Consider the following 23,408-nt stretch of genomic DNA (forward strand, 5'->3'; position numbering starts at 1 on the left):
GCTCTGCCACTGACCTGCTGTGTGACCTTGGGCAAGTCCTGTCCTGCTCTGTGTCTGTTTCCACTCCCACCCTTTGTCTATTTCGATTGCGAGCTCTTTGGGGCAGACTGTCTGCCATTATATATTTGTGCAGCACCTGGCACAACAGGGCCCCAGCTGTGAATCACAGAATCATAGAATATCAGGGTTGGAAGGGACCTCAGGAGGTCATCTAGTCCAACCCCCTGCTCAAAGCAGGACCAATCCCCAATTAAATCATCCCAGCCAGGGCTTTGTCAAGCCTGACCTTAAAAACTTCTAAGGAAGGAGATTCTACCACCTCCCTACGTAATGCATTCCAGTGTTTCACCACCCTCCTAGTGAAGAAGTTTTTCCTAATATCCAACCTAAACCTCCCCCACTGCAACTTGAGATCATTACTCCTTGTCCTGTCCTCTTCTACCACTGAGAATAGTCTAGAACCATCCTCTCTGGAACCACCTCTCAGGTAGTTGAAAGCAGCTATCAAATCCCTCTCATTCTTCTCTTCTGCAGACTAAACAATCCCAGTTCCCTCAGCCTCTCCTCATAAGTCATGTATTCCAGACTCCTAATCATTTTTGTTGCTCTTCACGGGACTCTCTCCAATTTATCCACATCCTTCTTGTAGTGTGGGGCCCAAAACTGGACACAGTACTCCAGATGAGGCCTCACCAATGTCGAATAGAGGGGAACGATCACGTCCCTCGATCTGCTCTCTATGCCCCTACTTATACATCCCAAAATGTCATGGGCCTTCTTGGCAACAAGGGCACACTGCTGACTCATATCCAGCTTCTCGTCCACTGTCACCCCTAGGCCCTTTTCTGCAGAACTGCTGCCTAGCCATTCGGTCCCTAGTCTGTAGCTGTGCATTGGGTTCTTCCGTCCTAAGTGCAGGACCCTGCACTTATCCTTATTGAACCTCATCAGATTTCTTTTGGCCCAATCCTCCAATTTGTCTAGGTCCCTCTGTATCCTATCCCTGCCCTCCAGCGTATCAACCACTCCTCCCAGTTTAGTATCATCTGCAAATTTGCTGAGAGTGCAATCCACACCATCCTCCAGATCATTTATGAAGATATTGATCAAAACCGGCCCCAGGACCGACCCTTGGGGCACTCCACTTGACACCGGCTGCCAACTAGACATGGAGCCATTGATCACTACCCGTTGAGCCCGACAATCTAGCCAACTTTCTACCCACCTTATGTGGTTGGGGTCTGTGCAGCATGTGGCAGAACAGGGTCTTCACCCTGATGGGGGTCTGTGCAGCACCCACCCCAGCAGGGTCCCAATCTGAGGTAGGGTCTGTGAAGCACACAGCGCAATACAGGCCTTAATCACGGTCAGCGTTCACGTAGTTCCCAGCTTGTCATAGCCTTAATCTGGGTTAATGTCATAAATGTAACTTTAGTGGAGCTACACTGATTTACCACAGCTAAAAATCCAGCCTATAGCCCAGGCCACCAGCAAGCACAGCATTGAAACCAAAACCTAACTGCACAGTTAAGTAAATAACTGTTGTCAATTAGAGGCATATTTGAGCCAATTAAAAGCAATGGGGCCTTGTGCTGTGATAGCAAAGGAGTTTGTCCATATGGCTGATGCTCTCCAGATGACAGAGCTCCGAGCCCTCATTGTGGGTCATCCTTGTTCACATGATCCTTGTATTACTACCTCCCAGCTGGCTGGCTTGCCAGTTGGTAATTAGAGTGATGCTTGCTGGCCTTGAGGTAATGATGGGAGCAGTCTGTTCCCTGCCATAGCTTGGCCTGGTCATGTAGGGCAGGGCTTCTGCGTTCAGAGAGTATGGGTGTCAAGCAATATTACAAACTAGACAATGAGAAACTAGTTAGGAGCTAAGCCCAGGGAGGGATGGGAGTCAGGACTGCTGGGTTCTACCCGTAGTTCTGGGAGAGGAATGGAGCATACCTATTGCAGGTAGTGGGATGAGCAGGTCTCGGCCCATCCAAATCTAAAGAGTTCACGGACACCACCCGTGGAAACTCTGCCCGGAGAATGATCAGACGAGAGACAGGAAATAGTCCCCAGACTGGCAGAGTGCACACCCCCCCCTGCCCCACACACACAAAAACCCTTCCCTGTCAAGCTTCCTCTTCCTGGTTTGGTGGATGGCCACCAGGAGGAGGTTGACAAGGAGGTCTCATGACTTCATGGGGCCATGGATAGGGTGTGCAAGGTCAATAGGTGAGGGGGCAAGTGCAGCCAGACCCTCAGTAAGAGGTTCTGGAAGAGCCAGAGGTTAAAGCGGGGGGGTGGGGGTGGGTTGGACATCAGGACTCCCAGGGTCTAGTCCCAGCTCTGAGAGGGTCTAAGGGTTAGAACACAGGGGTTGGGAGCCAGGGCTACTGGGTTCTATTCCCTAAAGATTTTAAACACCGGGGAGCGATTCCCTTGCTCACGCACACAGACTTGCGCTAGTGCGAGTATAAATAGCAGCATGGCCAAGGCAGCACGGGCAGCAGCAGTGGAGGCATGGCTTAGCTGTGCCAAGTACAAACCCACCGGTTCCAGGCAGGTGTCTACTCAGCACGGCTAAGCCCTGCAGCTACACTGCTATTTATACTCCTGCTTCCTTGACGAGAGCTAGCACAAGTACATGTACACGAGCAGGGGAAATCACAACCCTAGTTTACAGTGTAGCCAGAGCCATAAAGAAAGCCAGGAATAGAGGAAAGTCACCTCTTCTTGGGCACAGTGCTGGCGGGAGGAGCTCCGGGTGGGATTTCTGAGGAAGGAAATTGCACATGGTGCATATGTTCCATCTGCTGCCAAGGAAATGGACCTTTGTTTAAATTTCTGTAAATAAACAGACTACACTAAGGATTTATTTTCTTCCAAACAGACTCATACCCAATTTCAACCCATGGCGAAGCAATAATAACGGGGTGGCAGATTTTTACTGAGAGGCTTAAAAGCAAAGTGCCTCTAAAACACAGGCAGATTTAACAAGTGGAGCCCATGTGTGGTGCCTACATTCAATTTTCTTACTGTGCCACCACGTGATCCGATTTTAAAGGGACATGACTTGCAGGACATCCTTCGGGAAGAAAGGAGAGAAGTTCTGACATTTTTCCAACGGTCTCCTCTGCACCCTTCCAATCAGAAGTTGTCCTGAGCTGTGAAAAACACACCTGATCAACCCCATCCCTTGAATTACAGGGCAGTAATAGAGCCAGGGAAACAAGGGGCTGAGGGTTACGTTCACAAGGAAAATCAAACACTGATGAACTGGCACTAGCAGGGACCTGTGCAAGGGAGGAATTGGGATCTTCACTCGCAAAGCCTGAGGGGATTAAATTGTTCACATAAAAGCATGTAGCAACTGGATCTGAGGTGTTTATATGGCTCCCACCACAATAGTATCTGAGCCCCTCACTATCTTTAACGTGACAAAACCGCTCAGAGACAGGGCAGTGCTATTATCCCCAATTTACAGAGGTGGAAACTGAGGCACAGAGCAGCTAAATGATTTGCCCAAGGTCTCCCTAGACTCCCCGGGCAGCCAGCTGAGGATCTGCCCCCCAGCCCCACCCCAATCTGTGGATCTCAAGGCAGGTATTTCAGTATCATTAGCCCAAATCTTTCCAACATTTTTACTACTCTAACCAGGGGGGTGTTGTGAGATTTTAAAAAACCCAGTATAATTAAAGGAGCATGCCTGAGTGTGTAAACAAAGCATTCTGAACCCTTTAAAGTTTGCCAAGGAGGAGCAAGGGGAGGGGAAACACAGTTTCTGGTGCATGGGAAAGGAGAGGACTCTGGGGTTTTGCATCTTGCTTTTTACCTCTGCAGCACCATGCAGACTCAACCTCCCCCTTCAATTATTCATGTACCATTCACTTCCTATCACTGTTGCTTGGGTTGCCAGAACCCAGCAGTCACTCGTGAGCTGTAACAGGTAAAGAAAAGAAGCCCACTCTTCCCTTTCAAACTAACCAGAAGCAGGAAGTCTTTGGCAGGTGCAGGGGGATGACGGGGGACAAGATGGAATCAGTGGGACGTTAGTGTGTAGCAAGATTCATGCCCGGAGTCATTGCTCAACCAAGCTGCACCCTGGGGCAGGGACTATGTTTTTGTTCTGTCTTTGTACAGTGCCTAGCACAAAGGGTCCAACTCCAGGCCCATGACTGGGGCTCCTAATTGCTATTACAATTCCACAGAGCAGTGAGGTTTTGAAACGGCCTCCCAGTAAGAGGAGTGGGAGGCAAACCACCTTCTTTCTGGGATTCTGTGACAGGGTTGCCTACAATAGCAGGGACTGGACTCAGTGATCCAGGAGGTGCCCTACAGTCCTATGTTCCTAATACAAATAATAAAAGTTAATAGCAGTAACTGATGGGCTAAATAGAGCTGGTCAAAAAAAATTTCATCAAGACGTTTGTTTGGACAAAAATGGCTCTTTAAACAAAATATACATTTTCATTGTGCTGGAATTTTTCCTTTTTATTTAGACTGAAAACATTGCAAAAAGCAAATGTTTCTAATTTTTGTTTTGTTTCAATGGTGGGGGGCAGCGGAGCCAACCACTCACTTTAAAAATAATTCTCCACTGGAAAGAGAGGAGGAGGGGAACGGTAAGAGAAAATAGGTTTCTCCCCTCCCACACTGAAACCAATTTCTCCAAGTCTCTTCTTGTTACTCATCCCTGAAGCCCTCCCATTATTTCCACTATATCTTTTGGGTGGCCAGAGAGACAGAAATCTTAAGGCCAAAGGAGACCATTTCTGCTGTATCATTTCTGAGATGAGGATGACCAATGAGTTTAGGTCAGAAGGGACCAGTGTGATCATCTAGTATAACACTGCCCTAAGAATTCCATCCAGTGACTTCTACACTGAGGCCTGGCCCAGAAAAACACTCTGATTATTGTGTTACCGCTACCCCCATCCTCTCCTGGAGCCAGGCTGTGCATGAAGCAGAGACTGAAATAGCATGAGACAGCTATGGATTCCCAGTCACCAGTCCAGATTTCATTTAGCTAAAACCTCATCTAATAATACAAAAACCTCCACAAGGTTAGGAAATGAATGATTGATCTGTCATCTGGGGGCTTTGTCTTCCCCCCCGCCCCCGCCCAGCGTCTTGAAACTGCAGTCTAGATTGGTAGGACTGATTGGAGGAGCTGACAGAGACAGCACTAGACAGCTGTCTACTCCTCAGGGGAAAACACACACTTTAACTTTTACCCACCCCTGTGTACAAAATGGGCCAGATCCCCAGCTAGTGTAAATCCTCAGCTGGTGCAAATCACTACATTGGCTTCCATAGTGCGATGCTGATTGAAACAGCTGAGGGTCTAAAAACTTGTTTTATCCCCACTTGGTTCACAGAAGATGTATGTAGTGTATTAATGTGTGAAGCTCACCCCTGTACAAAGACCCAACAAAGACTCTCTGACCTTAAATGGTGCAAAGGCTTTGTGCTCCACGCAGGAGTGAATATCACCTAGAGCTGGCTGGCCCTTAAGATTTACTGGGGCTCAGCCGCACCAACCGCCTTGCTACTAGCAGTATCACCAACCTCAAGAGATCAAAAATAATTATTCAAACCCAGAAAAATCAAGATCAGCCTAGAAAATGAGATATTTTTTTTTTAAAGACTCTATTGTAGGTTTTGGTCTGTCTTTTGATGTTTGAACTCCCCTGCCTATGCTGGCTGGGGGGAGGGAGGAGACCTGACCATAAGAGTTGCCAATTCTGACAAGCTATTCAGTGAGACTTTTCCCCCCCAACATGACGTAATGTCATTTTCTTAAAATATCCTATTAAAATCTCCTGGTTTGCTTTCAATAGTCAGCAGAAGAGCCATGCTGAGTCTGGGAGACTCCAGGCCAATCCTGGAGGCTTGGCAACCCTAATGACAATTAGTGCTGCCAACTCCCCAGAATTTATTGGGTAAGGTCACTTTGGCCCCTGCTGCAGGAGCTCCCTTCCCCCATCCCTTGTCCAGCAATTAATTTTGCTCCCCACAACCCATCCATTGAGCTCCCCAGCCCCTCTCTCAGTTCAGCCCCACTCAGTTCACCTCCCAGCCTCACCTCTGTTCCTCCTGAGGCTCTTCACCCCCCCTCTCCTAGCTGGGGGGGCTGAGTGGGGTCCTCCCTACCCCATCCCAGCTGGGGGCAGCTCCAGGGGCTCTTTAAGCCCCTATGACCCTTCCCAGGCTGGGTGCTGCAGGCCGAGAGGGGAGGGGCAAGGAGCAGAATCACCATCCTGTCTGGATTACTTACAGGAGCAGGGGGAGGCAGAGCTGTCCTGAGCTGCTGGGCTCTTTAGCTCCCTCCTCCTGTCCTGTGCGTATGGCTTTGGATTGCTGGGGGGTCTTGGGGAGGGGGAGGCAGAGGGAGAGGGGAAGAGAATTCTGCCTGCAGCAGCAGCTCTATTTGGTTGGTCTGCCCCAGGAGGCAGACAAATGGGGCACATAGACAATTAGGGGGCTCAAATTCACTAGAAAGCTGGTGCTTCTCACTTCATGGCATGACTGGCTCCAGCCCCAGCCAAAATCCTGCCTCTTGATAAAGAAATCTTGGAAGTGGACAACACTCAAGAAACTTGAGTCATGTGGTTGATGTGCTGCAGGGTGTAGTACTGCCTGCTGCCACTGGGGGAGCTGGAGATGCTGAAAACCTTCACCAGAGCAGCCTCCAAGATTCAAGAAACAGCCTGGAGTAAACAGGTTGCCTGTTTAAACTTGGTTTGAAAAGCAGCATGGACTTCTACATCTTTTCCAAAACTAGAGCCCTTGAGCTAAGACACTCCATAAACCAGCAGCAGTATAGGGTGTAAGACGATGCTAATCATCATAGTAGATTTACTTGGACTGGAAGCTCTTTGAGGCAGGGAGCTTTCATCTCTTTGGTCTGCATGTTCGGCCCACAGGACGGATCTGGCTTGTCAGGACTTTGGATCTGGCCCGCAGCATTGCCACCCCCATAGCACTGCGGGGCTAAGGCAGGCTCCCTGCATGCCCTGGCCCTGTGCTGCTCCTGGAAGCAGCCAGCACCATGTCCCTGCAGACCCTGACGGAGGGAGGGGAAGAGGCTCTGCACGCTCCCTCGCCTGCAGGCACCACCCCCCGCAGCTCCCATTGGCCGGGAATGGGGAACCGCGGCCAATGGGAGTTTGAGGGAGTACCCGCAGGCATAGCGCCAGCTGCTTCTGGGAGCAGCGTGGGGCCAGAGCAGGCAGGGAGCCTGTCTTAGTCCCGCTGTATGCCACTGCCACCCTAGAGCCACTCAAGGCAAAGGCACCGGGCCAGAGCCCACACCCTGAACCCCTCCTGCACCCCAACCCCCTGCCCGGAGCCTCCTCCCACACTCTGCACCCCTCCTGCACTCCAACCCCCTTCCCTAAGCCCCCTGCTGCACCCCTCCTGCACCCCAACCCCTTGCCCTGAGCCCCTTCCTGCACAACGCACCCCATTCCACACCCCGCACTCCCTCCCGCACCCCAACCTCCTGCCCCAGCCCTACATTCATGGCCTCGCCTGCAGTTTCCCCACCCAGATGTGGGCCTTGGGCCAAAAAGTTTGCCCACCCCTGACCTAAAGCAATGGGATCCTGGTCCACGACCAGGGCTCCTGGGTGCTATGACAGTACAGATAACATTACACACACCTGCACAGTTACACTGCTCTGATTCCATCCATTTATACGGCACACATAAGGTAGTTCACTAGAATACTTAGCAATGGCCCAGACATGAGAGGCAGCCTGACCTAGCAGCTACAGCTAGATTTCAGTAGACCTGGGTTCTATGCCCAGCTCTTTCACTCACCAGCTGTATGACCCCCAGCTAGTCCCTTCCCCTCCCTGTACCTCTGTTTTCCCTCCCAAGCTTTATCTGTTTAATTATGAGCCCGTTGGTGCAGGGACCGTCTCTCACTGTGTGCCTGTGCAGCAATTAGCACAACAGGATCCTGATCAGATGGGGCGAGTAGAAGCGGCTGTGATACAGAAAACATTATGTGGAGAGGGATGCCGTCCAATTCTCAAAAATAAGATTAGGTTAAAATACAATTAGGGGTTTTTTGAAATTGAGGATTATAAAATTAGATAAAACAAATAAAACTAGATTAGATAACAATGAGAATTTAGCTAGATTCATTATTATTAAACTTAGACATACTAAATAAGGATAGAAAAATGTTGGAGACACAAGGTGGGTGAAGTAACATCTATTACTGGACCAACTTTTGTTGGTGAAAGAAACAAGCTTCCCCGAGCTCTTCTTCACGTGAAAGCTCAAGAGCTTGTCTCTTTCACCAACAGATGTTGATTCAATAAAAGATATTATCTCACTCATTGCCCACCTTGTCTTTCATATCCTGAGACCAATATGGCTACAACACTGCAAACAAAATAGAAAAATTTGTTTTTTTTTTTTTTATTGGGAGGTCTGTTTCTCTTTCTATTCCTGGAAGTGTGTGCAATAGAGGGAGTCAGCAATCTTTTTTCCCCCAGCCAAAAATTACTTTTCGAATAAAAAACATTTGCTCATTTTTGGTTTGCTCAAAATTATCCTGTCTCCCGCCCCCAACAACAAAACAAAATGAAAACAGAAAAGTTTTCATTAAAATATTAGTTTTCTACAAATGAAAATTTTGTAAGGAAGACCAAAAACATTTGGTTTCCAATATTTAATTGGGAAAAGAAAAAAATAACTTTCCTCTAACTTTTGAAGGGGAAAAGTGATTTTTTTAAAAAAATTTCTGGTGAAAAATTAGTATTTTTCAGCCAGCCCTGGGGCACAAAACATGTTAACAAAAATATCTAGTTCTTCCACAGCACTTTCCAGTCACAGATCTCAAAGCACTTTACAAAGGAGGTTAGTATCATTATCTGCATTTTATAGATTGGGAAACTGAAGCACAGAGTAGGGAAGTGACTTGTCCAAGGTCACCCAGCAACCCAGTGGCAGAGCTGGCAACTGAACCTGGGGCTCCCAAGTCCCAACCCAGTGCCCTATTGGTGTGGCTCTTTGTCTTTCCCAAGTGTTCCATGCCATATATAGCCATTTGTAAACCTATGATTGCCCCCTGACCAAACAGACTTTTCAAGGGTTACATAAGCTTCTCTTTAATTCCTTCCTAGGACTGAGCTGTGGTTTCCTTTGCAAAGCTGAGAACCTTTTCACTGTCGTGCCTCCTTCCATATTCCACAGCTGTCTCTTCTGTTAACTATCACTCAGAATCAGAAACAAGGACAAGAAACAGGTTTCTCTCTTTCTTAGGAATCCCGGTTACTAAACGTGCCAAGAATTCATCAGTTATTTCCAGGCATCTGGTGTTTGGTTGCATGGAGGGGTGTGTCTCCCCATGATATTTGCATTGCCCTCTGTTTGCGCAACTCCACCTCCGTGTGCATATGCACATGCATATATGCATTGGTCCCATTTCCCCAGCCTGAACTGGGCATTACTCACACAGAAGCTGAACAACTTCACAGATCAGCTCTGGTGAGTATATTTTGCTCCTGCTGTTGCTGCTATGCAGTAAACTCTGAGCCACTGGCAGATCTTAGAGAAACAATGGGCACGGAGTGGAGGGATTTGTGGTGTTAATGCCCTGAACTGTGTGATTCAGTAGGTCTGGGTTCAATTGCCAGCTGTGCTTCAGACTCATTGTGTGACCTAGGGCAAGTCAGTGCTGTCTACCTCAGTTTCCCCCTCTGTATAACAGGATTAATAACCCTTGGTCTATCCAGAATGCAAGCACTCTTGCTATGTGGCTGTACTGGGCCCTGATTTTGGTGGGAGCTCCCAGTCGCTACCATAGCACATATCATAACAAGGAGGAGCAGTGGCAAGTATATTTCACTTGTGTCCTTCAAAAGCTGGACCACGTTAAGGCAGATTCTTCCCAAGGATCTTTGTTTTATTCCAGACAGGAATCTTAGTTGGCCAGCCATTAACAGTTCATTTTACTCTCTTCCTTCTGGTGTTTTGGCCAAGATGGTTTTAAAAAAGTGACAGTTGATTTCAGGTGCCGTTTTTTGGGGAGGGAGGCTGTCCAACTTCAGACACCTCAAATGGGCCTGATTTTCAAAGGGCAGGTAGCTGATGCTCTGAAGGTATCTCAAACTGTACCTTGTAAGTGGCTGGCCTGTCTCCCCAGCCCAGGATTAATGCCATGCCTAGGATCTGTTCAGGGCCTTTCATCAAGCCACCATTTATTAATTGCAGTGACCTTTAGCAAACCCCAAAATAAATAGTTCAGCATAGAAACCACCTCTTTCCCCCTGAGCCAGGGTTTTTTGCATGTCACAGGTTCCTACTCTACCGGCCACTTACCTGAGTAACCCTGCTCCCTGTCACTCTTCCCTTCCCCACACCTTAACCCAGCAGTTTCCTGCCAGATCCTCTCTGCTTCTGCCAGCTCTCACCACACCTGAGCCATTTGCTGGCTTTTATAATCACCTGACCCCTTTCCAGCCGGGTCTGATCAACCCAAACACCTGTTCTTAAAGGCACTCTGCCTTAGAACAGAGATGGATGATCCCAATCCCCCTGGCCTATAAAAGGGTAGACCCCCCCCCCCCATTACACACATTGAAAAAACAGTGCATTCAAAATCATTAGTCACTTTCAAAACTTTTGGACTGTGTTTGTCCTGGGCTCTTGACAGTTCTAGACACTAGTGATCAGGGCAACAGGCATTTTCTCCTACCAGTGTAGCAGGAGAGCTTGATTTGCTATTGTTCAAATTCCACTGCTGCCCAGCTTTCTGGGGGCTCCTTCTGTGCCCCTGGGAGAGCACCTAGCTACATCCTTGTCAACTGCAATAAGGCAAAAGTACCTCATAATAACCTAATTAGGTGGAGGCAGCTTGGAATCGTGTGCAACAAGCCAACAGATCACCTAGCTCAGAGGATGTGGAGCTGCAACCACATGGACTGGACCACAAAAGACAAAGGTTGGATGCAACAAGGACAGAGGTTGTTGCATGAGGTTGCAGCACTGGTAGATTAGGGTAGATTCCTCCCCCTACCCTCTGTGGAGCTCCACTACACTAAGCCCCTGTAAACGTTTACTTGGAGCAAAAATTGAACCTGTACCTTTTACTAGAGAGAGAACAGCTGTACACTTGGGTCCTTAACCTATAGGGTTAAGGACCCAAACCTGCATCATTGAAATAAACAGGAATTGTGATAGTGTCTTGAGTGAAAACAAGATCATGGTCTAAATGTAACTATTTGAGGGTTAACCTAGCAGTGTCGGAGAGCTGTGAAAAGGTAATTTACTTTTCATTGATACAGGTGGCCTCCAAAATGTGACGTCTTAGATGTGTCAGTGCCCCACTACCATTGTAACATCATTGGACTGGAGAAGGGACATGAAGTTTCAAAGAAACAATCTTGATAGCAAGGTGAGTATCCTGTGATCTCCTTTGCCACTCCAGGCAATGGGCTCCAGGGTCCCCAAGATCCAACCTTCCCATTGGCTTCCTCTTCTTATCATTTCTATGGTAGCGTGTAGGGCACTACCTAACCCCGACCGAGATCAGGGCCCGCATCATGCCAAGCACTGCACACACACAAAGTAAGAGATGGTCTCCGCACCAAAGAGCTCACTATCTAAAATTCTAAATAGATAAAGGTGAGAACTGAAACAGGCACAGGAAGGGGAAATGACTAGACCAAGATTAATGGCAGAGTCGGGAATTGAACCCAGGTGTCCCGAGCCCCAGCCCAGTGTCCTATCCATTAAACAAAACTGCTTTTCTGCACAAGGTCACAGAACAACCAAGCCAGGAATGAACCCAGATCTCCTACCTCAGTGCTCTCATTACCCAGCACTGGGTGGGAAATTTCATGTCAAGTTGAACTAAAACTGAAATCTTTTCAACATTTCTGGCAAACCAAAAAACTTAAAAAATAAATGTTTTGGGTCAATGTTTTGTTTCAATTTGAATCATTTAACATTTTTGAATTTTTTTAAATAATTGAAGGAAATTTCTGAATTAAAATTGTTTCAAACCAAAAAATTGAAATGCTTCATTTACAAAATCTCAAAATGAAACATTACGATTGGGGGAGGTGGGGGCTGAGGGTTTTATTAAATGAATAATTCATCAAAACCAATATGAATTTGCAAAACATCTCAGTGTTGCCAAATCTGCATTTTTCAAGGAAAGAAATGTTGTCTGAAAAATTTCACCCAGCTCTAAATCTGACCCTTCTCCCAGCTCAGCCAAGTCTCTTTCCTCATTCCAGGAGGCGTCCTCAGACTGAAGACCCCTGCTCATCTTTCCTCTCCTGGCCAAAGGGGCTTTAAATTGGAGCGGTGGGAACCCAATGTCATCCCAATACGCTATTCTGGGAGAGGTGAGACCCCACCCCAGCACCATGAACATTTCTAATGTCCCACCAGCCCTCAATGGCTCCCAGGGTGGCCCCTCGCCTATCCTGTATGGGGGCCATTCTTTGTGGCAGGTGGTGTTGATTGTGCTGATGACTGGGATCCTCTCGCTGGTCACACTGGTGGGCAACCTGCTTGTGATGGTCTCCTTCAAAGTCAACAGCGAATTGAAGACAGTCAACAACTACTTCCTACTCAGCCTGGCCTGTGCTGACCTCATCATTGGAGCAGTGTCTATGAACCTCTACACCACCTACATCATCATGGGGCACTGGGCCCTTGGCAACATGGCCTGCGACCTCTGGCTGGCCCTTGACTATGTAGCCAGCAATGCTTCAGTCATGAACCTCCTGATCATCAGCTTTGACCGCTACTTCTCCATCACACGGCCCTTGACCTACCGGGCCAAGAGGACACCAAAGAGGGCAGCCATCATGATCGGCTTAGCTTGGGCCATCTCCTTCATCCTTTGGGCACCTGCCATCTTGTTCTGGCAGTACTTTGTTGGGGAGCGGACAGTGCCCTCAGGAAACTGCCATCTCCAGTTCCTCTCTCAGCCTATCATTACTTTTGGCACGGCCATTGCAGCCTTCTACCTGCCGGTCACCATCATGATCATTCTCTACTGGAGGATCTACCGGGAGACTGAGAACAGGGCCAGGGAACTGGCTTGCCTGCAAGGCTCAGAGAGCAAAAGCATTGTCAGGCCAATCCCCAACAACAGGCCTAAAGGAGGTGGTGAAGGCAGCAACAGCAACTCAGAGCGGTTGGAACCCATCAAGGTTTCTTCTGCTGTGGCAAAAACCCACACAAAGGCCTACTGCTTTCCCAGTTGGAGGAAGGCCAGGCTATATGTGGAGCAGAGCAGCAACGGGAGCTGGATCAATACAGAGGAGGAGGAAGAGGAGGACGGCTCCCCTGATTCCTTGACATCGTCTGAGGGAGAGGAGCAGCCCTTTGAGGTTCAGAGTGTCTGCTCGGTGGTGATCCGGCTGCCTATGATTGGCAGTGTAACGCAGCCCCCGCTGCCAACAGAGAAGCCAACCCGGGGCCGGGAGAAGTTGGCTGGAGGGCCATGGGCAGGAGGGAATGGCTTGTGCAGGATCCTAGCCCAGTCTCCTGCTGCCACTGAGTCCCCCAACATGGCCAAGAAGCCGTCAAACAAAAAGATATCACCAATTAAGGAGAAGGGGGTGTTGACTGCCAAAAGCCATCTGCGGAAGAGGAGCAAACAGCTCTCCCAGCAGAAGACCCTCTCCCTGATCAAAGAGAAGAAAGCAGCCCGAACACTGAGTGCCATCCTGCTGGCCTTCATCCTCACATGGACACCCTATAACATCATGGTGCTGGTGTCCACCTTCTGCCAGGACTGTGTTCCTAAGAGCCTCTGGAAACTGGGCTACTGGCTTTGCTATGTCAACAGCACTGTCAATCCCATGTGCTATGCCCTGTGCAATAAGTCTTTTCGCAATACATTTAAGATGCTGCTGCTGTGCCGCTGGGACAAGAGGAGGTGGAAGAAGATGCCCAAGCACGTGGTGGCCTTCCACAGGGCTCCAGCACACTGAGCAGGCGTGGGGTGAATTCCAGAATGGTGAGCCAGGCACAGCCAGTGGAGGGAGCCAAATGCGGCAGCGGGGGAGGGGTGGGAATTAGCTTCTAAGGTGGGAAGTGGAGAGTGAATCAGACCATGAATTGTTGAGACTGTATGGCAGAGGTTCTCAAACTGTGGGGTGTGCTCTCCAGGGGGATACGGAGAAATGATTGGGGGGGCAGTCCCCACAGGGGGTGGGGAGGAAGCGCCACCCAGCCTCGCTCTGCTCTGGCCCTGCCCCCAGCCGGAGCCCTGGCTCCCGGCCCCAAGCCACCCCTAGTCGCCCCTGACTGGCCTGGACACGGCTCCATTCCCAGGCCCACTCCCATCCCCGTGCCCAGCTGCAGCCCCAGCCTTAGCTCCCTCACCGTGGTCTGCGTTCCCTCCCCCACACACACACAGCTGCAGCCCCACTCCCAACCCCAGGAGGGAGGATAAGGACAGGAGTAAGGGTGGGGGGGACGTGAACCTGAAAAGTTTGGGGATCACTGCTGTAGGGTACCCCTGTGTCATCAGTTGCAGCTAAGGTCAGCCCTATTAAAGAACATGGAGGGGGACAATTCTGCTCTTGCAACCATGCATGCACCTTGCAGTAAACTTCATCAGTCTAAGTGCCTAAATGGAAAACAGAAATTTGATAATAGAGGGATCTTCAGTCTAGCAGACAATTAGGATCCTAGTAAAAATCATGCCTCATAGTGGAAGATTCAGAGAACTCAGTCTATTTAGTTTATCTAAGAGAAGGTTAAGGGATCTATAAGTATCTGCCTGGGGAAGAAGAGCTCTGTGTAAGCTTGAAAGCTTGTCTCTCTCACCTCCAGAAGTTGGTCCAATAAAAGATTTTACCTCCCCCAACTTGTCTCTCTACATGGGGAAGAGAAATTTGATAATGGAGGGCTCATCAAACTAGCCAAGGTCTAACAAGAACCAATGACTGCAAGCTAAAGCTAGATAAATTCAGACAAGAAATAAAGTGCCTGTTTTTAACAGTGAGGGGAATTAACCATTGGAACAACTTACCAAAGGCTGTGGTGGGTTTTCCATTGCTGGCAATTTTTAAATCAAGACTGGACAGTTTTCTAAAACATCTGTTCTAGTCCAAAGAGGCATTATTATCCAGGGATGTCCTATGGCCTGTATTATACAGCCCGTCAGATTAGATGATCACAGTGGTCCCTTTTGGCCTCATAATCTATGAATATAAGAGTGGGGACTCCACTGCCTCCTGCTGAAGGATGAATGGACTTGGTGGAAGTAGCATGCATGGTGGGTGGGACAATGCAGATCCTGGACACCGCTGAGTGCAATTTGGCCCTGGGAACTCATCATGTGAAAATAATTAATACACTAGACCAAAGCTTTTCCTAAGAGGACTCTATGCCAGCTCTAGGAGTGGGAGCTGGTGGTTAGAACAGGAGGAAATTGGGAGTCAAAGACTTGTGGGTTTTATTCCCAGCTCTGGAATAATAACTCTTCCCAGAGCTGGGATCTAGTGGTTACAACAGTTAGTACTAGGGCCAGGACTCTTGAATTCTATTCCCAGCTCAGGGAGGGCTGTATTGCCGCTGGAAGCCAAGGTGCCAGCAGCTCTTATCAAGATATAACAAGCAAATGTATTACAAGTGTCTCAATTTGCGGTTCCTTGCCTTTTTCCCCTAGATTAAATCCCTGGGCTGGGATGAAGACTGTCAGGCAAACTGCACTGCAGCAGAAGAATGGGACCTGGCTGTGATGCCAGAGGGAGAATTCCTCCGAGACAGTCATGAACCCAGCCTTTGGGGTCTGGGTGAGGATACAGCTGGCAGGTTCCGGAACACCATGCCACCGTTTATTATTGTAATCTTGAACTCATTGTCAGATAGTGGCCTTCCTTAAAACCTTGATGAATGTGGATGTATCAAAAGGAAAACAAATGGACAAAGCTGGCGCATTTAATGCTCTGTGCTTGAGAGAAACTGATTTAAAACCTGGTTTAAAATCTAAGCCACAGGGCCACTGAAACCAGCAATTCATGGTTGTGACATGACCTCTTGGGATTTTCAGCTCTTTCCAGTCTTGATGCTTTGACTAAGAGGACACTTGACCTTCCATCCACTCAGCCACAGAGACAAGCACAGTCTAGCCATCCTACTGCTTAGACCAGGAAAATGGGAGTCAGAACTCCTGACTCTTCATGAGTATGTCTAGTGGTTAGAGTCAGAGACTGGGCTGGGAGGAGAGAGGGTGTCTAGCGCTTAGAGCAAGGACGGGGGAAGACTCCTGCATTCCAGCCCCAGTTCTGGGAGGTCAGTGGCGTTTAGTGATTAGGGCAGAGGAGAATGGTAGACAAGACTCCTGAGTTCTTCTGTTTCCCGGCTCAGAGTCAGAAACTGGGAATCTGATCTGTAGGGTGGGGAGGTCTAATGGGTTACAGCAGGGTGGCAGTGGGAGCCAGGACTCCTGGATTCTATTTCCAGCTCTGGGAGGGGCACGGTGTCTAGTTCTGCAGAAAAGGATCTGGGGATTACAGCGGATGAGAAGCTGGATATGACCAGTGTGCCCTTGTTGCCAAGAAGGCAAATAGCATATTAGGATGTATTAGTAGGAGCACTGCCAACAGATTGAGGGAAGTGATTATTCCCCTCTATTCAGGACTGGTGAGGCCACACATGAAGTATTGTGTCCAGTTTGGGTCCCCACACTACAGAAGGGATGTGGACATATTAGAGAGAGTCCAGTGGAGGGCAACGAAAATGATTAGAGGGCTAGGGCACATGACTTACAAGGAGATGCTGAGGGAACTGGGGTTATTTAGTCTGCAGAAGATAAGACTGAGGGGGGATTTGATAGGAGCCTTCAACTACCTTAAGTGGGGTTCCAAAGAGGATGGAGCTTGGCTGTTCTTGGTGGTGGCAGATGACAGAACAAGAAGCAATGGTCTCAAGTTGCAGTGGGGGAGGTCTAGGTTGGATATTAGGAAACACTATTTCACTAGGAGGGTGGTGAAGCACTAGAAATGGGTTACCTAGGGAAGTGGTAGAATCTCCATCTTTAGAGGTTTTTAAGGCCCGGCTTGACAAAGCCCTGGCTGGGATGATTTAGTTGGGGTTGGTCCTGCTTTGAGCAGGGGATTAGACTAAATGACCTCCTGAGGTCTCTTCCAACCCTAATATTCTATGATTCTAGTGACTAAAGGTGGGGGTGTCTGGGCTCTGGAGTTCCATTCTCAGAGCTTGTGACCTTGGGCAATCATGGGTGGTGAAGCTTCAGTGGTTGAGTTTTAGAAAACACTTTGTAATCTGGTGCTAGTGAGGTGCCGAGTATCACTGCATTGCACTGAGAAAGATGAAAACTGAAGGTGACATGGGGAAAGATGACATCTGGAGTAGGGAAAGACAGTAAGGACAGTTGCACCTCCATCCTTCCCATCAGGGTCTTAAAGTGTCCCATTCAACCACATGGACACAGGATATTATTAATAACCAACTCTGTTACTGTCCTGCTCAAGAGGATTAGTGTAGAGAAATTCTTCCCTAGTCCCTGCTCAAGCATCTCTCTAAGGGGGTTATATAGGCCCCATTATCATAATACCTGGGCACCTCACAATATTTTAATTAGGGTTGTCAAGTGATTTAAAAAATTAATCGTGATTAATCATACGGTTAAATGATAGAACACTATTTATTTAAATATTTTTGGATGTTTCCTACATTTTCAAATATATTGATTTCACTTACAACACAGAATACAAAGTGTACAAAGCTCACTTTATATTTATTTTTATTAAATATTTGCACTATAAAAAACACAAGAAATAGTATTTTGTTCACCTAATACAAGTGAACTATAGTGCAATCTCTTTATCATGAAAGTTGAACTTACAAATGTAGAATTATATAAAAAACTGCATTCAAAAATAAAATATAAAACTGTAGAGCCTACAAGTCCACTCAGTCCTATTTCTTGTTCAGCCAATCGCTCAAACAAGCTTGTTTACGTTTGCAGGAGATAATGCTGCTCGCATCTTGTTCAAAATGTCACCTGAAAGTCAGAACAGGTGTTATCATGGCACTGTTGCAGTTGGCATCACAAGATATTTACATGCCAGATGCACTAAAAATTCGTATGTCCCTTCACATTTCAACCACCATTCCAGACGACACGAGTCCATGCTGATGACAGGTTCTGCTAGATAACAATCCAAAGCAGAGAGGACTGATGCATGTTCATTTTTATCATCTGAGTAAGATGCCACCAGCAGAAGGTTGATTTTCTTTTTTGATGGTTTGGGTTCTATAGTTTTCGCAGCAGAGTGTTGTTATTTTAAGAGTTCTGAAAGCATGCTCCACGCCTCGTCCCTCTCAGATTTTGGAAGGCACTTCAGATTCTTAAACCTTAGGTTGAGTGCTGTCGCTATCTTAAAAATCTCACGTTGGTACTTTCTTTGCACTTCGTGAAATCTGCAGCGAAAGTGTTCTTAAAATGAACATGTGCTGAGTCATCACCCAAGACTATTATAACATGAAATATATAGCAGAATACAGGTAAAACAGAGCCGGAAACATTGAACTCCTTGGGGGAGAATTGTGTCACAAATTTAATTAACGTATTTTTTTTAAACGAGCTTCATCAAAATAGAAGCATGTCCTCTGGAATGGTGGTCAAAACATGAAGGGGCATACAAATGTTTAGCATATCTGGCACGTAAATACCTTACAATGCAGGCTACAAAAGTCCCATATGAACGGCTGTTCTCACTTTCAGGTGACATTGTAAATAAGAAGTGGGCAGCATCATCTCCCATAAATGTAAACAAACTTGTTTGTCTTAGCAATTGGCTGAACGAGAAGTAGGACTGAGTGGACTTGTAGGCTCCAAAGTTTTGTTTTTGAGTGCAGTTATGTAACAAAAAAAATAAAATCTACATTTGTAAGTTGCACTTTCACGATAAAGAGATTGCACTACAGTACTTGTATGAAATGAATTGAAAAATACTATTTCTTATGTTTATCATTTTTACAGTGCAAATATTTGTAATCAAAAATAATAAAGTGGGCACTGTACACTTTGTATTTTGTGTTCTATTTGAAATCAATATATTTGAAAATGTAGAAAAAAGTCCAAAAATATTTAATAAATTTCAATTGGTTTTCTATCATTTAACAATGTGATTAAGCTCCAATTAACCATGATTAATTTTTTTAATTGTAATTAATTTGAGTTAATCACATGAGTTAACTGCAATTAATCAACAGCCCTAATTTTAATATATTTCCCTTCATCCTGTGCAGTAGGGAAGCATTATTCCATTTTACAAAGGGGGAATTGAGGCAGTGGGAGACTAAGGACCAGTCTCAAAGATATTTAGCCACTGAAATCAGTGCAAGCTAAGCACCTAAATACCTTTGAGGATCTGGGCCAGAGTGACTTGCTCCCAGTCATGCAACAAAGTGGGGAATTGAACTTGGGTCTCCCAAGTCCCAGGCCACCATGCAAAGTCCTGAGCTAGCCATCTGCTGCAGAGGCCATTACTCCTTGCTCCATCCTGTACACACATAGCTTTTGCCACAAAGCCTTCAAGCAGCAGCACAGCTCCAACAGTTTTATGCCTCACATGAATAGATATATTTGAGCTACTCAGGCCTGTCCCCCCCCCCCCCCCCCCCGAGAGATCCTCTGATCCGTTCTCCCCTGGGGGAGGACTCAGATGCTCCCCAGGTAGGAAGAATGAATTATTCTGTACCTTGCTCATAAGCGCTCTCCACATTCCGAACTTGCACTAACACTCCTGCGAGCAACAGGCAGGCAGGCAGTGGAGAAAAGATATATCAATCTAAGCGCTATTTCTAGAAGATGTCCCAGCAGCAGAGAAAAGATGACCCAGCAGGAAGTCAGGGGCAGTCCTCCAATTCACTTCGTCTTTGTGCCATGATTCCAACCTATCTTTAGCCTGGTGACTCTTGAATGTTTAATATGAATAAATCATTGACCAAAACATGTTTATGAGAGTTACAAACCCAGCATTACCATCCCCAAGCATGCAAAAATCATGAGTCAGACTCCAAAATCACAAGATTAAAAAAACTCATGATTTTAAGCCAAATAGTAAACTAGTGGGGGAGCGAGGAGGGAAAGATTCATATTTTCCTTCTGGTTTCTGAGCCTTTAGAGGTCACATTTTCAAGCTTTTCACTAGAAACTTTTTTTTAAAATATATGTAAACAGAGTCTCACGTAATCATAACTTCAGGGGCTGTGAGCTGAAAGAAAACTCCATTTAGCATGAGAATTGGCAAAGCAGCAAAACCCTGATCATACAGGACTGTACATACTGACTTTCCTCATGCAGGGTCCAGTGAGGCTGGTGTTTATGTCAATGTTCTTCATATTTATTTGTTTGAAAAAATAAAAAGGAAAACAAAATTGCTTTATAATAGTGGGTTTTGTTTTGTTTTAAGATATGGTTGCATCAAGAGGCCCTGACTGTAATCAAGGTCCCATTGTGCTAGAGCAGGGCCCCTATCACGCCAGGCACTATACAGACCCCCTCTGATATTGGGGCCCACCCCAGTCATGCTGGGTGCTGCAAATACACACAATAACAGTGCCTGCAGTGAAGAGTTTACAGTCTGAACAAACAAAGGAAGGATCATCATCTCCATTTTGCATCTGAGGGAAGTGAGGCACTGAGAGATTAAGTGACTTATTCAAGTCTGTGGCAGAGTTCAGAATTGAACCTATATTGACTGATTCTAGTCCCAGGCAGTAATCTCATTTCAAACAGCACCGAGGCAAAAACGGCAAGGACTCAGAGCTGGAAAAAACCCTTTAGAATCGGGACTGTATTTCATTTCATGTTTGTACAGCACTTAGCACAATAGAGACCAGATCTTGATTGGATGTCTCAGAGCAAGACTGTAATAAAAAATAACTGAGTCCATGTATGAGCCCACCTCAAACAGGATGGTCAAGTGATGCAGTCTGCCAACTCTTATGAGCCAAAACCAGGATATAATCTCACCTGAGACAGAATGGAATCAGATACTAAACTGATGGAATAGGCTCCTCTGAAGTAATAAAAAAAAAGCTTGGCAGAGAAGTTTCTGAATCTCTATAATGATTTTATGTGCAATAATATTTGCAATAGCTTATGTACCAAGGACAATAAAAATCCCATGATTCTTTCAGCATGGGATCTTCTCCTACAACCCTCTCCTGCTCTACACTATTATGGCACTAAGAAAATCTTAGGTCTTTAATAATTTTTTCTTGCTTTTCTTGGAATTCCCTGTAACATCTCCACAGCTCTGGTAGATGACTGGAACTCATCCCAATACAGCATGCTGCCATCATTTGATTTGTGTCCTAATTTAAAGTAGTGAATTGTTATTTAAAATCATCAGGGCTATATTCTGATCTCACTTGGAACTGGGTAAAAGTAGGCTAACTCCCTTGTGTTAAATGAAACCTCGCTCCAGATTTACACCTGCATACGTAGGATAAGGATCTGATCATCTGACTCCAGCCAGTTGTGTATAATGTTATTATAGGGAAAACATCGTTAAAAAAAAAGAGGCAGCATGTTTCCCTGTCATAAAAGAACGGGCTTGTGGCACTACATTAGGTCTGAAATAAAGTGAGGAAGGAAACGGTTTTCCTGGTTCATGAACATTTAAAAAACGTTTTCCATTCCGTACTGGGACAAAACCAAGGCATGTTTGTAAAAACCAGCCCAAGAGAGCAAGAGCACAGATCCCCCATTCCAGAACAGTCAACAGCCCAGTAGTGAGCAGGGATGGGGGACCCAGTTTCAGGTCCCTGCTCTGCCTCACTTAGACAGGGCTATCGATTATTCTGAGCTCTGTCTCACATTTCCACCCTGGACTGGAGAAACCTCTTTCAATGAAAGTTTAATTGAAGCAGATACATTCCCGCAAAAGCTTCTGTTTTGGCTGTTTAGCATTTTCTGGCAAAAAGCTGTTTTAATGCAAAATATCCAACTAGCTCTCATCACAAGAAACCTGGGTTTAATTCCTAGCTCTGCTACAGACTCCATGTGTGACTAATCTCTCTGCACGTGTAAAATGAGAGGATTATTTCCCACCTTCTCCCACTTCGTATCTATCTTTTCTATTTAGGCCCCAACCTTGCAAAGATGTATGCACATTAACTTTACACACTGCAAATAAATCCCACGGATTTGGAATGCTGACTGTGCGTAAAGTTAAGCATCTGCAACAGTCTTGCCTGGATCAGGCCCTGGATTGTAAAATCTTTAAGGCAGGGATTGTCTCTCACCATGTTGTCTATGGCACCCTGCTCAATGGTACCCCCAAGCTAAGTTGGGTCCTCTAGGTGATAGAAGGTTAACACTACTAGAGTAGAGCCTACAGGTCCCCAAACTAGATCAGCACCCATTGTGTTAGGCACTGTATAGACAAAGGAAGAGACAGTCCCTACCCACAAGAGTTTACAGTCTATATAGGGAAGTGAGCACCAACCGATCAATCGCGATCGAATGGTCGATCCTGGAGACTCTCCCAGTCGATTGCAATCTTTGGCTGCAGCAGGGCTGCCGCTAAGGCAGGCCCCCTGTATGCTTCAGCCCTACACCACTCCCAGAAGCAGGCAGCATGCCCTCGCAGTTCTAGGGGAGGGGGACAGCAGGGGTCTCTGCATGCTGCTCCTGCCTGCAAGCACCACGCCCGCAGCTCCCATTGGTCGGGAATGGGGAACTGTGGCCAATGGGAGCTGCGGGAGCAGTGCCGGCAGAGAGGGGCAGCGCACAGAGCCACGTGCCCGCAGGGGCATGTTGGCCCCTTCTGGGAGCGGCGTGGGTCCAGGGGAGGCAGTGATCCTGCATTAGCCCCGCCCAAGGTAAGCATTGCCTGGCAGGAGACCGCTCCTGTAGCTAGCACCCCAGACCACCTCCTGCCCCCCCAATCCTGCTCCTGCCCCCCATTGCCCAGCCCCAGCCCTGACCCCTCTCCCAGAGCCAGCACCCCATGCCCCCTCCTGCACCCCAACACTCTGCCCTAGCCGGATCCCCCTCCTGCATCTAAATTCCCTCCCAGAGCCCACACCCCCTCCTGCACCCCAACACTCTGCCCCAACCCAGAGCCCCCTCCTGCACCCAAACTCCCCCCCAGAGCTTGCACCCCCTCCTGCCCCAGGCTCAGCCCAGAGTTCCGTCCCACACTCTAAACCTCTTGGCCCCAGCCCAGAGCCCTCTCCCAAACCCCAACCCTCTGTCCCAGCCTGGTGAGAGTAAGCAAGGGTGGTGGGGAGCGAGCGAAGGAGGGGGTGCATGGAGTGAGCGAAGCAGGGTAGATCCTGGGGTGCACTTAAATTCTAAAAGTGATCTGTTTATGTAAAAAGGTTGGAGACCACTGATATAGTCAAAGGGTGGGAAGGGAAACAGGAGCACAGAGGGGA

General features: G+C 47.3%; 1 protein-coding gene and 1 long non-coding RNA gene across 2 annotated transcripts in view; one reads left to right on the forward strand and one right to left on the reverse strand.

The window, feature by feature from the left end:
* LOC140914324 (uncharacterized) overlaps positions 1-23,408 on the reverse strand; it is a 72,058-nt gene that overhangs the window by 46,972 nt on the left and 1,678 nt on the right. Inside the window, exon 2 of the long non-coding RNA XR_012159827.1 lies at positions 3,019-3,161. This is a non-coding gene — a long non-coding RNA (uncharacterized LOC140914324). The remainder of the gene's footprint in view (positions 1-3,018; positions 3,162-23,408) is intronic.
* On the forward strand, positions 11,156-17,644 carry CHRM1 (cholinergic receptor muscarinic 1). The gene is made up of 3 exons (XM_073351845.2): positions 11,156-11,409; positions 12,257-13,995; positions 15,655-17,644. Exon 2 carries the CDS (start codon positions 12,338-12,340, stop codon positions 13,967-13,969), a length of 1,632 nt encoding a protein of 543 aa, XP_073207946.1. The 5' UTR covers positions 11,156-11,409; positions 12,257-12,337; the 3' UTR covers positions 13,970-13,995; positions 15,655-17,644.

This window comes from Lepidochelys kempii, chromosome 7 (assembly GCF_965140285.1).
Source record: "Lepidochelys kempii isolate rLepKem1 chromosome 7, rLepKem1.hap1, whole genome shotgun sequence".
In the NCBI taxonomy this organism is placed as follows: Eukaryota; Metazoa; Chordata; order Testudines; family Cheloniidae; genus Lepidochelys; species Lepidochelys kempii.